Consider the following 17,541-nt stretch of genomic DNA (forward strand, 5'->3'; position numbering starts at 1 on the left):
TGGAGGTTGGTGGTTCTCTTTGCCTGTTCACAATGGATTCATCCATCACCTCCCTCCCAAACTGAGCCACTAGAAACGTACTAGGAATTAAGCAGCTGTATCCTTTCCTGCCTCCCCCCTCCTCATTTCCCATTCATACACCCAGGCTGCTATGGATAAAGAGAACAATTATCAAGCCATTCTTTATAAATCTCTCCCGGGGCTGAGTCCAGCTCTCACCTGTGCACAAGGAGACTCTGCAAAAGGAGTGAGTTAGGCGGCAAAAGAGAGGACACAGCAGCGCAGGCAGAGCATTCAAGGTCTCCCCAGGCTAGTTCCCTCTGACCCAGTGTGGAGTCCCTCTCTCAGAGATGAGAGCGTGCCACTGGGTCAGTGCCAGGGAAACGTTGTGACCTGATTTTCTCCTCACTAATTTTCCTAGTGATCTGCCATGCACTGTGATTTCCCGCTGAGAGTTCACTTTGTGTCACCAAACTGCCACCCCTGCCGGCAGCCTCACCAACAACTCAGTGCAAAGGAAATCAATGAGTAGCCACAAACACTGCACCCCTGGTGGGTGGCAGGGCAAAACACTTCAAGTCCAGGATCATAGCACTTATGACCTGGAAGGGATTGCCACAAATATTTCTTTCCTTCCCACACCTGATTACATTATACAGTATGCTATTTTACTAACAGCAGGAGTTACTGCCAAAATAATATTGTTTTTGTTTTATGATGAGGCTAACAGAAGTTCCTACAGAGAGCAGTATTGTGAATAATGTAAATGCTCTGTGGTAATGGCCTATCCTATTAGACTCTTTTCTTTGGTTTAAATGGGGAAAATCTGGCCAATTTTCACACACACATCAGCTTGCTTTTTTCTGGCTATGGGACAGAAAAGGTTACACACATTTTGGGCTACAATTGTAGGGCTGAAAACCAGCTTCAGGTTAAATAAGGAAAAAGAATGGAGAGTGATTCATTCATAGCATTTTGGTAAATATAGACACTGTGTTTGTTTACAAATACTCGGCCTGTAAGATGATCTTGTGTGCACAAATGGGCATATTGGATGGAACAAATATGATTTTCCCATCCATTAATAATCAAAATCCAATGAGCTCTCTCTCACATGCAAAACTGCATCAGTTCCCATGCTCTGAGTGCCTGACTTGGTGTACACCCAGCATTCTCCAAAGCAGTAACACCAACACAGCCTCCACTTACACCAAAATCATGAATCAGTCTCAGATATCTCACACACAAGACATGGGCCACAAGCCCAGCTGTATTCAGAAAATTCTGGAGCAGAAGGACAGCTCATTCTCAGTGACAATATTGGCTGAGGCTTCAAGAACATTGATTAAAAACTCTTGCACCCTCCTTACACACAGAATCCACTCATTTGTATCCCTAGATGAGGCCACGTACAAGCTGCCTTCACACCCAACACCCATGGTGGTTCCTGTCCTCACCTGTTTTCCAGGAGGGTCATGCACACCACCTCTCGCACCCCAGGGTTGTTGGCCTTCTCCACGGAACAGCCCTGCAAGTTCCACGTAGCCAGCCTCAGCACAGGCCTCCCATCCCTTGTGCCTCCAAAGGCCTCCACGGAGGGCCGAGTGGAGATAATCTGCGTGGGACCCCCTGGTGGCAGGTCCAGGTCCTCACTCTGCAGGCTCAGGGAAGTAGGGCTCGGGTGAGGCTTGGCGGTGAAGGTTAGGCCCCCATTCGTGTGGGTGGATGGGGGCCTGGACCGCTCAGCAAACACCTGGTGTCGTATCCTGTCCAGGAAGGCAGCATTGATACCATCCATCCTCACTAGGTCCTCAACGCTGCGAAAGGGCCCATGCTCGCGGCGGAAGTCCACGATGCTGAGGGCCATTTTCTCCGAGAGGCCTCGCACGCTCATGAGCTGGGCCGGGGTGGCTGTGTTAATGTTGACACGTGGGGTGAGGGGCACAGCTGTGGCCAGGTGGTGAGGCTGCTGCTCCGCCAGCAGGTCCCGCCGCAGGGAGCTGGGAGAGTGCTGCGCGGAGCTGCCTTTGCTGCTCACACAGATCTCAAACTTGACCTGCTCCAGCTTGGTGGCGCCTACACCACTGACCAGTGCCAGGTCCTCCACCTTCTTGAAGCCACCAATATACTCTCGGTACTCCACGATGCTACGTGCCACAGCACGTGTTACACCAGGCAGGGTCATCAGCTCCTCCTCTGTGGCAGTGTTGATGTTGAGCCGCTCCTGATTCACCAGGATGTTGCTGAAGTTACAGGCTGCGCTGAACTTGCGGCTATGGGACAGGTCCGAGGGGTCCCTCGGGATGGAGCGGTGGCAGCCCAGGGTGCTCCCCATGGTCCGCCAGGATCAGGGCCCAGGAAGGCCTCACCGCTGCAAAAGAGATCTCTGGCTCGGGAGGAAGCCCAGTAGGGCGTACAAGCACTGAAAAATGGAAGGTGCAGGATTCAAGGGCTGAAGAGGTGGTTACTACAGACACACCGAATCCTCCATGCCGTTCACTTGGCCGCCTAGAAAATAAATTAATAAACATAAAACATATTAATAAACATAAAAATCCATTGAATTAAGCAATTAGCATTAGCACCCCCTACCCAGTGCTGGAGTTAGTAACCAGGAGTCCGGGGCTGGTGACTGCTGTGAGCCCCTAAAAACACAGGCACAATGAGGATTGGCCCATCTGGATACTCCTCTGGGGACGTCCGGATTTTACCACATTGTAATACAAAAAGGCTACGAGCGGCTTCTCTTGGGAAGAGACCCATCACCGTCAGCCTCAGGCTTCTCCTCTCGGCCTCTCTCAACTCTGGCACTTGGGTCACCCCCACTCGGGCTCACGAAGACGGGAGGGCCACCCCACCTCCCCCGCGGTCCGGGTCTGACACAGCGCCACCTGCAACCTGGGAAGTCCGTGCTCACCGGTGTGGGCACTGAGAAGAGGCTTATCGACTCCCCCACTCGACTCGCCGCGGGTCCCTGTGCCCCACCTCTCGGCCACTCCGCGGGGCGCCGGTTCCTCTTCCACCTGCGGCTCCGAAGCCTAAGCCCAGCCCCGGACAGCGCGGGCACCCTGGCTCCAGCCGAGGCGCCGCGGAGGTGCAGGTCACTGGCCGGGCCCTGGAAGCCTCCTACGCCGCCTCGGTCTGCCTGTCCCGGCTCTTTCTGCGGGAGAAACTCAGCATCGCTCTCTCAGAGTGAACAAACAGAAGCCGCGGGGCTGCTCGGGGACGGCGGCAGCAGCGGCGAAATCCGCCGCGGAGGCTGCACCAAGACTTGCGGCGGCGCCGCAGTTGCGTTTATCCCGGCAAAAAGTCCCGAGCCCAACTCGGGCGCGGGATCCGCCAGAGCCGGTCCAGACCCAGCACCAGCCACAAGGCTCCCGCTCTCAGTCGGTGTCAAAGCCAAAGTCCCGGCCGCGACGCTCGCGCCTCGGCAGGCACCACGGCCACGCCTCCTCCGCGCGGTAACTCCTCCCCTGGACTCCCGAGGGCACGAGGGGGAGGGGCCCGGGCGCGGGGCGCGGCCTGGCACCAGAGGGTGGAGAGAGGAACCCAAGAGCGCAAGGGCGGGCCTGGCGTGCAAGAGGCGGGGCCACGGAGGAGGGGGCGGGGCCAGGGCGCAAGAGGGTGGAGAGCGAACCCGAGAGCGCGAGGGGCGGCCCTGGCGTGCGAGAGGCGGAGCCATGGGGTGTGGGGGCGGGGCCTGGCACAAACGGTTGGAGAGTGGAACCGGGGAGCGCGTGGGGCGGGCCTGGAGTGCGAGAGGCGGGGTCATAGAGTGTGGGAGTGGGTCCAGGGAGCAAGGGGGTGGGAAGCGCGGGGGCGGGGCCCTGAGCGCGGGGGTGGGTCCTGGAATCGCAGACGCAGGACTTAGGGCTGAAGGGGCGGCGCCGTGCCAGGGAGGGCGGGTCACAGGGAGGCTGTCCTAAGTCAGCTGCCGCCGGACCAGGGTTGCCGCCTGGGACCTAGGACTGGTTGTGCCCGGTAGAGGCTGTTTAGGATCGCCCGAGGCGAGACCTGACCAGCTGCTGCTCGTCCATCTTTGAGGTGTGCGGATGAAGGCCGGGGCAATCCCTGAGAGGGCATCCCTGTAGGTCCAGGGTCTCACGGAGTTTTGCAGAACGTTCCAGAGGGGACTGAATGGGGTCGTCTTAATTTCTGTCCCCACTTTCAGCCTTTTCTTTTCTTCCACCAGTGTATTACCTTTATTCCTTTCAGAGAGATGTCCTCTAATAACGCCAGCGACTGATTGTGCCCCTAGCAGAGGGCATGCACCACCCTCCTGTGTTCGCATAGGTCAAACACAGGTTTGCTCCTTTGCACATTTAGCTCTGTGAGTAAACAAGGATACGTTTCTGTAATTATTAAGCCTCATCATTACGAAGAAAGGAAATGGGGGCTGCTTCCCAAAGCTTAGAACGGCTTTTGGATCGCACTGCTAAATGACAATTTGGTTAAAGATTAAAGAGCCCGCCGCATTATAGTGGATACCCAGAGCTAGAGTATTCGATTAAGCAAACCATGCGGTGATACCGTTGAATACTTTGACCCTGGCCGTTTAGCGTTCTCTGAAGTTTCATTCCCAACCAATGTGACCAGTGCATCTGGTTTCAATTCCAAGGACTGGGTGAGCAAAAATAGTACCTCTCACAGGCAGAAGGTATTTCGGATGTAAAATGAGCGGCAGCCCAGGTTTGGAAAATTATTCTGCCTTTCTGAGGCACATTCCCCTGCTGTGTATATTAGTCAGGAAAACCAAGTCAAACTAGCTTAGACCAAAAAAAGGGGATTTCTTGGTTTCTTGTGGAAAAGTTAAGGTAAGGAACTTACCTCAGGTATGGCTGCATCCAGCCAAGCGATGTCATCAGGACATGGCAGGACTCCCTCCATCTCTGGCTCCACGGTCCTCTTTGTTGGCTTCATTTTTAGGCAAGCTGTCTCCACTTGATGGAAAAATGCCTTCCTCCCTACCACCCCCTTCCAACCAAACACTGAGCTACATTATGCCACTTACTGAAATCCTGGTGCAGTGAGGAAAAAATTGTTTAAGACAAGCAGGAAAACTTTTTTAAAGAAGAGAAAGCTCTTTGTTGAGCAGAATGCCTTGATGGGCAATGTGGCTGTAGAAGAACAGACGGGGAGCGTGGCTACTTGGGCTAGAAGCAGAGAAAACATATATTTTTATCATCCAAACCAGGACACTTTGGAGGTGAAGAGGGGATATTACTAATAATATCCTAGAACAAAATAATCTGGTTTTATTCCCCCATAAACCTAGAAAATGCTCCCTCTTGGTATAAATGAAGCCAAGCGTTGGCTAAACCAAAGTGCATTTAAAAACACACATACATACACCCCACAAAAGCATGCAATGAGATGGCTAACTTTAAAATGACTGATTGTATGCAATGTTGATGAGGACACAGAGCAATTGAGATGGTCATACATTGCTGGTAGAGGCGTAAGATGGTACAACTACTTTGGAAATCAGTTTGGAAGTTTCCTAAGAAGTTAAACATATACCTATCATGTGACTCAACTAATCTACTTATAGGTATTTACCAAAGAAAAAAGGAAAGCATGAAACCCAAAGACTTGAATGTGGGTATTCATAGGAGCTTTGCTTGTTATAGGCAAACACACACACACACACACACACACACACACACACACAGCAAAACAATAAGAAAAATCCATCAGTAGATGAATGAATTGTAGTATATCCAGACAATGGAATGCTACTGAGCAATAAAGACAAACTATTAGTACACGCAACATTGAAAAATCTCAAAATCGTTATAGTGAGTGAAAGAAGCAAGGCAAAAAAGAACATACTGTATGATTCTATTTATATAAAACACCAGAAAATACAAACTGATATACATATAGAGAAAGCAGATCAGTGGTTGCCTGGGGATGAGGGGGAGGGAGGAATGAATTTTAAAGGGCACAGAGAAACTTTGGGTGCTGATGGCAATATAGTTTGAGAGGTGACAGTTTCATGGGCATATGAATGTCAAAACTGACAGAATCATATACTTTAAATATCTACATTTTGGTGTACTTCAGTGACAACGCAACAGCTTTGGAAAAATCTTCAAAAAATGAAAAAAAAAGACATATTCTCTGAACTTAAAAAAAACAAGGCATTGTTTTGGGGGAGAGTGGTGTAGGTGAGCATGGGTGGAGATGAGAAGGTTGAGGGGGATAAAGGGGTCAAGAAGAAGTTGAGCAGACAGCTAACAGAAGAGAATATTCCCCAATTTGGCTTGGGGTGGCCCAGGAAAGTGGGCAACAGAGGCCTTTAAACTGATGATGTCTAAAAGTATATTTTATCTGCTGTGCTATTTCATGATGCAATCCTCCCACCCCTATCCCCATGCACAGACACTAAATCTTTGCAAGATATGTATGTAATGGCCTTCCATAAGTGATGTTTAGGAGAGATAAAGTAAAGGAGCTGAATCTTTCCAGGTAGATTAAAGACAGAAAGAAAAAGGGCAGCTAAAACATGAAAAATGAGAGGAAGAGAGATCCAGGATTCAGTGGAAGCAGAAAATCAGAATGCGAGGAGATCCAGGGAAATATCATTGAGTTTGGGAAGTTGACTGGGGGTCTCATTCTACAAGGAATGGGAATTTGCTTTGCATTTTATTATTCTGGGCTGTAGCTGACATCTGAGCTACATGAGGATGTCCTAGGGCAAAGGTTACATCATTCCAGCCATACACCACATCCTGTGGCCACTGCCCCTTACGACATAGTTCTCACCTGGGGCCTGGTCAGAGAGGACCAAGGTCATTGGCCTTTTGCTTCTTAGTCAGCAGTGTCAAAGTAAACTAGAGAAGGGAGAGGTAGCAGACAGCAAGAAGGGGAAACATTTGTCAGTTTGCAATTTCAACACCCATGGAGCTAGGCACTGGAGGTACAGTGAGGAGCACATTCCTGACTCTTCTATTCCTGGAGCTGATGGGTCAGCAGGACTGCAGACACTAAATCAGTAAGAGTACAGCCTGTTGAAATAGGAGAGAGGAAGAGAATATGGACATAAATCACAAGTGATTTCTTCTAGGCAACTTTCTGGGAAGTGAGGGTCAAGATGAGATTTGCAAGCTGAATAGAGAAATGTTGCCCCAACCCACAAGCCCTCAGTCCTGGCAAAGCAAGCCCCATTTCCCCAGTCAATGAGTTCAGTCAGGCTACTGACAGTGACCTTGGCATCAACTTGTGTGCAGTGGCCAAGCTGGATGCTGTCCTGAATTATTTCAGTGTGACAAGGCAATGTCTCCTTTAGTGTGACCTCAACAGTGGTTTTGTCCCTCTCTATCAGAGTAGGCTCCCTGTGTTCCCAAACTCAGGAAACTACAGGTATTGGCAGTCCACTTGCACATTCTACATCAGATCCTGCCTCACTGGGAGTCATGGCAGAGGGTGGCACAGAATGACCACAGACAGACACCATGAACAAACACCATGGACAGACACCATGACGGGGCAATGAACAAAGCTTCATGGTCTACACACAGGCATGGAATTCTGCTTTATCTTCTGCTCCTGTCTATAGACACAGCCAGAAATACCACCACCAGGAGCATTTTCATCCACTTCTCTAAAGGAGTCCAGTGCTCTGCTGCATAGCAGTGTGTGATAGACTGTCCATGAATGCCCAGTGGGTCCAGCATCCCTGCACTCTCCTCCCTGTGTGATCCCTCCTTACATTCACTCCAAACTTGGCCATGTGATTTGTAAGAGTGAGACAAACAGAGACAAGCACTAGTCCATTCCTCCTGGAATCTTCCCTCCTGGAACCCAGCTGCCATGCTATAGGGAAGTATTGACTCTCCTGTTGTGACTGAGAGGCCACAGGAAGAAAAACTGAGGCATTCCAGCCCTCAATCAGCACCAGGGCCTCAGACTGTGAGAGAATCCTCTGGGACCTTGCAGTCCAGCCCAGTCAACAGTGGATTTGTCCCTCTCTAAAGAGTAGGCTCCCTGTATTCCCAAACTCAGGAAACTACAGGCATTGGCAATCCACTTGCACATTCTACATCAGATCCTGCCCACAGAAGTGAGCCCAGCAGAGACCCCACCACCCAGGAGCAGAGCAACCACCCAACTGAACCCAGCCACCCACAGGACATGAGAGAGGATACACTGGGATTGTTTTAGGATTATACACAATGGGGTTGCTGTCTCAGAGCAGTATTTATCACACAGATGTGACCCTCAGGCCTTGTTTCCCAACAACAAGAGCCACTGCACAGCTTCAGGGAAGGCCTCTTTATAGCCATTAACAGTTGTCCCACTCTCGGGATGCTCTTGCAGGCCTTGGTTTCTGTTGAGGATAGTGTCTTTGTTATCATTTTCAGGTGGGTCACGAGAGCATTTTCAAGGGTTCAGAACCCTCCCCTTGGACATTATAGGCAATTGTCTTATGACTGCTATTTTCATAGAGCAGGGCTGTTTTTTTTTTTAACTATTGTATTTAAATATAATGAATTGACATATATATTTTTGTATGTATTGATTGTATTTGTTTATTTCTATAGAAACATCTCCTTTCCCCAGTAAACACAGAACACAAGACAGAGAGGAACATGGGAGGGGAGAAGAGCCCCTAGGGAAGCAGTCCGGTCTCTGCAGTTTCCCCAGCTGGGTCAGAGGGTCCGCCCACCTCTCTTGTTCCCAGGCAGCTCCTGGCTGACTTTTCAGGTCAGCACTTATCTTGGTGACAATGCTTTTGAAGGCCAGGGAGGTATATGGGATTTCTTCCTGATCTGATCCCGCTGAGCGAAGCCTGGCAGCTTACACACCTGTATCTCCACTGCATGAGGTCCTCTCAGCCAGGTGGGCCATGCACAGCAGTGCGTGTTTACTGCTCACTCCCACCTGCAGCTGTTTGCCTCTGGCGTGGCCCATCTCCTGCCCCATCTCCTTGAGCTCCCTGGAGCCCAGGACCTCCCTGCTGCATGGAAAGCGCTGGGAGCCAGTTTGACCTTCCCACACGCTTTCCTGTGTTCAGCCTTGCCCTGCTGCCCGTTATCTGAGGTTTCAGTGTTGGCACTCTGCTTTCAGCCTCATGCTGGTACTTTTTGGCCAACCTTAAACACAGGTGCTTGCAGAGGAAGGTGAAGAACCTCCCCATGGTCCCCTGCCAGTCCTGGCTGTTTCCATAGGGAAAGCCTGGGGTCATACCTCGGGTAAATTCTACTGATCCTGCACCTGTCCAAGCTGCCCAGTGTGCAGTTGGTTTCCTCTGTAGGAGACACCCTGGGGGAAGTTGGTTCCATTTGGGGTTCCACCACTGCTTCTGGGGTGTGGGTGAAGGGGGAGGCCACAGGGCCTCCCTGGGGGACTGTGCAGGGTGGGTGCAGGCCAGGTAGGGGACTAGCAGGCCGGTTAGCTGTGCTGGTGGCTTCTGCGCTGACTCCTGGTCCTCCTCAGGCCTCTGATTTCTGTGTTGCTCCTTTGACTATTCACAGCACATAAATTAAAAATGGGAATGGCAGGTTGGCTATACCTCTGCTGCTCTGAGTGGCTGAGATGCCCATGCTGCACCTAGTGGATGGGGAAGGAGTGCAGCTGGTAGTGGGATCAGCTGATGGTCAGGTGGGAGGCCTCAGGACTGTGGTATAGTCTCCAGCTTGCAACTCTTGTAGCCTGGGAGGAGATATGTGGCCAGTACTTTATTGTACTTCCAGTGCTGCAAGGATCCTGAATCCCTTTTCAGGTATGACCTATGGACACCATCAATTCAGTCTGCTCAGGGTCCTTATAGCAAGAGAATGGCTGGACGCTTGTTTTCCTCCTCATGGGCCACATTTATTTTTTGATTCTTCATGATTTACTCTAGGGACCTGTCTTGCTTGTGTTGAGGATGAGAAATTTCCTTCTTTCTTTTTTTAAACATAGAATTTCACCCAGACTAGAGTGCAGAAGGATGAGGAATTTCTTGAGAGAAAGTTTTCACAATCCATAGACATATAAGAGTGTTACCACGGGTAAATACAATGGAGTGTGATTGCTGGATCATATGGTAAAAGCATGTTTTGTAAAAAAGAGTTTTGTAAGAAACTGCCAACCTTCTTCTGAAGTGACTGCACCATTTTGCATTTCCACCAGCAATGAATGAGAATTCCTGTTACTCCATATTTGTTGTCAGTGTTTGCAATTTTGGCCATTCTAAGAAGTGCAAAGTGCTATGTTATTGTTGTTTTAATTTGCAATTCCCAGATGACATGTGATGTGGAACATCTTTTCATGTGCATAGTTGCATTTTGTACATCTTTTTTCATGGAGGTGTCTGTTAAGGTCATTTGTCCATTTTCAATCCATTGTGCATTTTCTTTTTGTTTAGTTTTAAGAGTTCTTCATATTTTTGGAATAACAGTTCTTCATCAGCTATCTCTTTTGCGCATTGATTCTCTCTATGTCTTGTCTCTCATTCTCTAGTCAGTGTCATTTGCCATTCCAGCAGTTTTTATTTTTAATAAAGTCCAGCTTATCAACGCTTTCTTTCATGGATCATGCCTTTTGTGTTTTATCTGAAAAGTCATTGCCAAACCCAACCTAGATTTTCTCCTGTGCTATCTTTTAAGAGTTTTATAGTTTTGTGTTTTATATTTTGGTCTATGATCTATTTTGAAGTTTTATGAAAGGTATCAGTTTTGTGTGGATATTCCTTTTTTTTTTTTCTTTTCTGTATTTGGATGTTCAGTTGTTCCAGCATGATTTGCTAAAAGGCAGTCTTTTCTCCATTGTATTGTCCTTGATCTTCTGTCAAGGATCAGTTGACTATATTTATGTGAATCTATTTCTGGGCTCTCTGTTCAGTTCTACTGACCTATTTGTCTATTCTTATGGCAATATCACACTCCCTATTACTGTGGCTTTATAGTATGTCATGGAGTCAGTGACTTCATGAAGTCAGAAGTCAGATAGTATAGTCCTCCAAGTTTTCTTTTTCTTCAATATTAAGTTGGCTACTCTGTCTTTCGCCTTTCCATATAAACATTAGAAGCAGTTCATTGATATCTACAAAATAACTTACTGGAATTTTAATTGGGATTGTGTTGAATCTGTAGATAAAGTTGAGAAGAACTGGACAATACTGAGTCTCTCTATTCATGAACATGGAATCTCTCCATTTATTTAGCTCCTTTTGTTTTTCTTTTATCAGAGTTTTGTTTTTTCCTTATATAGATCATATATATATATATATATATATATATATATATATAGTTAGATTTATATCTAAGTTTTTCTTCTTGAGAACTGCTAATGTAAGTGGTATTGTGTTTTCAGTTTCACATTCCACTTGTTCATTGCTGGCATGTAGGAAAGGGATTGAGTTTTGTATATTAACCTCGTGTCTTATAACTTTGCTCTAATCACTTAGAAGTTCAAGGACTTCCTTTTTGGTCAATTGTTTTGGATTTTCTATATAGGAATTATGTCATCTGTGAACAAAGTTTTTATTACTTCCCTCCAAATCTGCATACCTTTTATTTCCTTTTCCTGTTTTTTTGTATTCGCTAAGGCATCCAGTATGATGTTCAAGAGGAAGGGTGAGAGAGGACATCTTTGCTTTGTTCCTAATCTTAGCAGGAAAGCTTCTGGTTTCTCAACATTAAACACAACATTATCTGTGGAGTTTCTGTAGATTTTTGTTATAAAGTTGAGGAAGTCCTTCTTTATTCCTAGTTTGCTGACTGTTTTAATCATGAATGGATGTTGGATTTTCTCCAGTGCCTTTTTCTCATCTATTGGTACGATCATGTGATTTTCCTTTTTTTTTTTTAGCTTGTTGGTATAATACATCCATTGATTTTTTAAATATTGAAACAGCCTTGCATATCTAGGATAAAGCCTGTTTGGGCATGTTATGTAATTCTTTCTACACAGTGTTGGATTCAATTTGTTAATATTTAGTTGAGGATTTTTGCATCTATATACTTGAGAGGTATTCATTTGTAGTTTTCTTTTTTGTAATGTCTTTGACTGGTTTTGTTTTAAGGTAATGGTGGTCTCATTCAATAAGTAAAGGAAGTGTTAGCTCAGCTTCTGTATTCCAGAGGAAGAAGTTCTAGAGGATTGGTATACCTTTTTCCTTAAATGTTTGGAAGAATTCACCAGTGAAGCTCCCTGGACCTAGTGTTTTCTCTTTTGGAAAGTTATTAATTATTGCTTCAATTTCTTAAGATGATACAGGCCTACTCAGGTTGTCTATGGTATATATTTTTCAGGGTTTTTGTTTTCAAAATGAAGTTTTAAAACAGAATTAATCAATACATTTTCATGATAATGAAGTAATTAAAAAGAGTTGTGAAAAAAATGTCCCGATTTAGGTTCCATTTGCCTGTTTACAGATATTCCAACATATTTGCCAAGGGGTTATACAAGCATTTCTGCTAATAGAAATGGAGAAACCTATTTCTTCTGGTCAGATACATCGATATTGAGGAAAAACAACTTCCAGTTACCAGTTATTCTTACATGCAAACCTGAATCTGTTTTGGTTTTATAAAATGGCTTAGCATCCAATTCTGAAATAGAGCTTGATACCAGTTAGAAACAGGTACCTGCATTCACAACTTCCAGGAGACCCAAAACCTCCTTTAGAGCTCCTACTCTACTGACTAATATAGGGTTTCATTTCATGACTGACAACTGAAGACCTTTGTCATTTCCCCAATACCTTAAATGCCTTTCCAATTGGCACTTTATTTCTTATGGTGCATTTGGCCAGAGATCACTGTGGCAAAGCCCCAACAAAACTAGGTGGCTTCATTTACAGTAACAAAATGAAGAACATTTACCATCAGAGGCACTGTGTTGTCCCACTACCTCCAGAACTATTATTACAGAAAATAATATTCATTAATTTTTAAAGATGATGTGATTATCACCATCACACTTAGGAAATCAAGCTCCCATTCACTTTATTCATTTCCTTTAAAAAGCAACATTTCCAATTAGCTTCAGACTTTCACTTTTTCATAGAACAGTTTTATTCTTTTTTGTTTACTGGATTTAAGAGTTTATGAAATGATTGTCTCAGTAAAGTCCATTACTTTGGTTTCTGGATGCCTAATTAGGAGCCTTCTCCAAGCACAGACTAATCCAGAAGTAGGAGAGGAAGTGAGACAATTATTCCTACCTTATGACAAGTTAGGGGAATGTCCTTGGACCTACACTTCTGGTGGTGGGGTGAGGAGGCTCCTTCAGGCCCACCACAAGCCAGAAGAATGGAGCACTGTGCTGGAGCTGGAGAGTGGAGGGAAGGACTTTCATATACCTAGGAATGGCAGGTAAACCTCAGTTCCTCTGCCTCCACCTTCAGACTCACCTGGCAGCAGCTACAGCCTGGACTTTGCTGGTGACACCTGCCCCACTCAATCTCACATCACCTTTTCTGATTTTCCCATCTATTCCCTTTCAATGTTGTCATTGGTGTTCTTTTTTACCCTTATTTCTTCTAAATAGTGGAAGACTGAAGGCCTGGTAAGGCTGGTCCCTGACCCCACCCCCATTTCCAGGAATGGCTCCCCTAAGAAATAACCATGAAGACCTTATAGAGCATCCCCAGAGTGTGATCTAATGGTGGTGAGAAAAAGGGTTTTAGAGGGCCCCAGACACAGCATTAAATACAGTTGATCCACTCTATGACAAATTGCTCCTTGTTTGTGTGTCTGTTACTCTAAAAGCACAAAGGGAAGCTCTCGGTTCGAGGCCACTGTGACCATAACACAATGCTGACCTCAGGCTCAGAATTTTGGCAGACACTATTATTTAGCTAGAATGTAATTATATTATTTTCCTTTTGATGGTTTGTTTGTTTTTTTGAAGCTACCTTCTACTAATGGCAAAAGATAGTTGTTGTTCCACATATAGTCACGCATTCTCATATACAGATGGTGCTCAGAGGGCAATACACCAGGCAGGTGAACAGGAAAGACTGCAATGTGAAGACTGTGTCTTATAGGCAGTGGTTCTTAGCCATAGCATCTCATAAGGACACCCCAGGGCACTTATCAAAATTCCAAAGCCAAGGTCCTTCCCAGACCAATTCCATCAAAAACTTGGGATGGAATCTAAGTGTGAGTGTTTATTAAAGTTCTAGATGACTCCAGTGCATAGCCTTGCTGGAGAACCAATGCTTTAAACTGATCTCAAGTCTGAGCATGAATGAGACAAAGCGTGTTCTCCACACCATGGCAGCAGGATTAGTATCTAGGACATAGATATTCTAATGACCAAGGCCAACCACCATCTTAAAATCTAAGTGCAGCAGGGCGCGGTGGCTCATGCCTATAATCCCAGCACTTTCGGAGACTGAGTGGGGTGGATCACCTGAGGTCTGGAGTTCGAGACCGGCCTTGCCAACACGGTGAAACCCTGTCTCTCCTAAAAATACAAAAAAATTAGCTGGGCATGGTGGTGCCTGTCTGTAATCTCAGCTACTTGGGAGACTGAGGCAGGAGAATTGCTTGAACGGTGCGGGGAGTGGGAGGCAGGCACGGGGGTTACAGTGAGCCAAGATGGCACCACTGCACTCCAGCCTGAGCAACAACAACAACAACAACAACAACACAAACTGAGTGCAAAGAATTACAGAACTGCAGAGCTGCAGGAAGTCTGAGAGCTCATTTTATTCACCAGAAAACTGAGGCCTCGAAAGGCCAAGTGATTCCTTGCTGAGAATCACTTCCTAGGAGCCCAGGGAAGAGCTCCTTCCCCAGCATCACACTGCCTCTTTGGTGGATGTAATTGCCTCAATTGTGAATTGCTTCTGAAGGAAGCTACAATCTCTTCGAGGAATATGCTAAAGACCTAAAAAGTTAGAGGATTGGCTCTTTAATCCACAAAGTAGGTATGAAAGAAGTTGTAGGGAGCCCAGGAGGCACTATGGACATTCCTCAAAGTCTGTTCCATGGTTGGAAAGCACTGGATTGAACACATTGAAATAATTTTCATCACTGCAGGACTTCTCAGGGCCTTTAATTTGCTAGTGTGCATAGGGAATCTTCAAGAGGATGATGGGAAGGCAGAACTTATTTGCCCATTTCTGTGAAATATTTCACAGGACTAGCTTTCTTGGGGAAATATTGGGGGACACAGTTTCTAAAAGGTCCAGCCCACTGTGTCTCCTACCCTGCTTTACTTTTCTTAATTGCACTGACCACTTATATACTTGCTTACTGCCTGTGTCTCTTCACTAAAATATAAGTTCCTTGAGGAGAGAAACTTTGGCATCATTGCTATATCCCTAGCGCCCCCAAAAGTGCCTAACCTTTAATGATTATTTGCAAAAAGGCCTAAATAGGTAGTCTCTTAAAACACAATTAACTATGACTAGATACCTAGTGGGATTCCTCCTGCTTCTGATTGCAAGTCTCTCACCACAACTTTATGGTGAATTTCGGAGTCTGCTTGCTGGGGGAATCTGGTGATACCTTGGGCTAATATGCAGGCTCTGGCACTATTTAACTCCACAACCTTGGGGAAGTCACTTGACTTTCCTGGGCTCCATTTCCCTCATCTAGCAAAATAAATAGACTGGATTAGACAACCTCCAAAGGTCCTTCTCAGGTATTGTATAACAAGCAGTTAAATTAAAATATCTGATATAATTGGAGATTTTTCTATTTCTCCTTGGAGTTCTATCAGATTTTGTTTCATGTAGTTTGAAGCTCTGTTATCAGGCCCATAAATATTTAAGATTGTTATATCCTCTTGATGAATAGACCATTTTATCATTATTCAGTGCAGTTTTTTCTCCTTGGTAATATTCTCTGCTCTGAAACCTATATTTTCTTATAATAATATATCCACTCCAGCTTTTTTTTTTTTTAATTGGTGTTAGCATGCTATATTCTTTTCTATCATTTTACATTTAACCTATTTGTGTCTTTTCATTTCAAGTGGGTTTCTTGTAGGCAGCACATAGTTGTTTCTTGCTTTTTAAAGAAAATCCTACCTCTCAGTCTCTGCCTTCAAATTGAGACCTCTTAAATTTAATGTAATTATTTATGTGATTAGGTTTAAATTCATTCATTTTGGCTGTTATGAATAATGCCACTGTGAACATTCATGTAGACGTTTTTGTGTAGATATTTGTTTCATCCTTCCTGAATGACTAGTGATGTTGAGCATCTTTTCATGTGCTTACTGGCCATTGGTATATCTTCTCTGATGAACTGATTATTTTTATGATTCCATTTTATCTTGCTGTTTGTTTTCTATTTGTCCCGTTTTCTTCTTTTTCTGTCCACTTTTGGACTGATTACTTTTTTAAAACAGACTTTTTTGAGATATAATGTATATACTCTATACTTTGCCCATTTAAAGTGTATAATTAGGTGATTGTTGATATATATAAAAATGATGGAATTATAATCAATTATAGAACATTTTAATCACCCTTAAGATAAACTCCATACACTTTAGCTATTACCCTCAAAACCTCCCACTCCTATTCCTGCCCTAGCCCTAAAACATTAATCTATCTTTTGTCTCCATAAATTGCCTATTCAGGACATTTCACATAAGTGAAGTCATATGACGTGGGTTTCTTTTACTTAGCATAATGTTTTCTACATTTATCCATGTTATAGTATATATTAGTGCTTCATTCCTTTTTGTGAGTTGATTCCATGATATGGATATACAGCATTTGCTTGTCCATTCATCAGTTGATGGATATTTGGGTCTTTTCCACCTTTTGGTTGTTATGAGTAAGGCTGTTATGAACATTCATGTATACTTTTTTTGTGTAGATATATGTTTCACCCTTCGTGGGCACATACCTAAGTATGGAATTGCTGGGTCATGTGGCAACTCTATGTTTAACTTGTTTGAGGAACTGCCAGATTGTTCCAAAGTGGCTGCCACATTTTACATTCCCACCAGCAGTGAACAAGCATCTGTAAGTGGTAACCAACATTGTAACCCAACAATGGTTACCCACATTGTAACCAACATTTGTTAGTTTCTTTTTGTCTATAGGCATGATGATGGGTATGAAGTGGTATCTCACTGGGGGATTGGAGTTGCATTTTCTTGATGACTAGTGATATTGAGCATCTTTTCATGTGCTTACTGGCCATTGGTATATCTTCTTTGATGAACTGATTATTTTTATGATTCCATTTTATCTCCTTTGTGGCTTATTAGTTGTAATTTTTGTATTATTATTTTAGAGGTTATTTTAGGTTTATAGCACGCATCTTTGACTTCTCATCTATCTTCAAGTGTTATTACCACTTCATGTGGATTCAAGTACCTTACAAGAGTATATTCCAGTTCTCCATTTGCAGCTTTTGTGCTATTGCTGTCATACCTCTGGTTAAATTAGATGCATTCCTCTGTGTTGTGTACTGGTGCTCTGTTATCATGAGGGAATAGACTTTTCATGGACAGCTAGAGAAGGGAAATTAAGTGGGATAATCTTGTACTTTTCATTGCTCCTGGAGGGCAAGATTACTCAAGCTGTCAGGATCACCAGAGAGGACATCAAGCAGGTTCCAGGCTCAAATGGAGGGA

At 45.0% G+C, this 17,541-nt stretch overlaps 1 protein-coding gene across 3 annotated transcripts in view; it reads right to left on the minus strand.

The window, feature by feature from the left end:
- Window positions 1-4,844, minus strand: part of EEPD1 (endonuclease/exonuclease/phosphatase family domain containing 1) — a 136,642-nt gene extending 131,798 nt beyond the window's left edge. Inside the window, exons 1-2 of one of the 3 annotated variants that reach the window (XM_012461284.3) lie at window positions 4,828-4,844; window positions 1,458-2,508 (exon numbers count right to left, since the gene is read on the minus strand). In XM_012461284.3, the coding sequence (XP_012316707.2) occupies window positions 1,458-2,335 (878 nt within the window). In that variant the 5' untranslated portion in view covers window positions 2,336-2,508; window positions 4,828-4,844. Of the gene's footprint in view, window positions 1-1,457; window positions 2,509-2,917; window positions 3,055-4,827 lie in introns of those variants that run through there. The other 2 variants (XM_012461283.2, XM_012461282.3) reach the window with 2 other exon arrangements.
- Between the last annotated feature and the right edge of the window lie 12,697 nt (window positions 4,845-17,541).

This window comes from Aotus nancymaae, unplaced genomic scaffold, assembly GCF_030222135.1.
Source record: "Aotus nancymaae isolate 86718 unplaced genomic scaffold, 86718_ANA_hifiasm-v0.15.2.pri h1tg000025l, whole genome shotgun sequence".
Taxonomy (NCBI): domain Eukaryota; kingdom Metazoa; phylum Chordata; class Mammalia; order Primates; family Aotidae; genus Aotus; species Aotus nancymaae.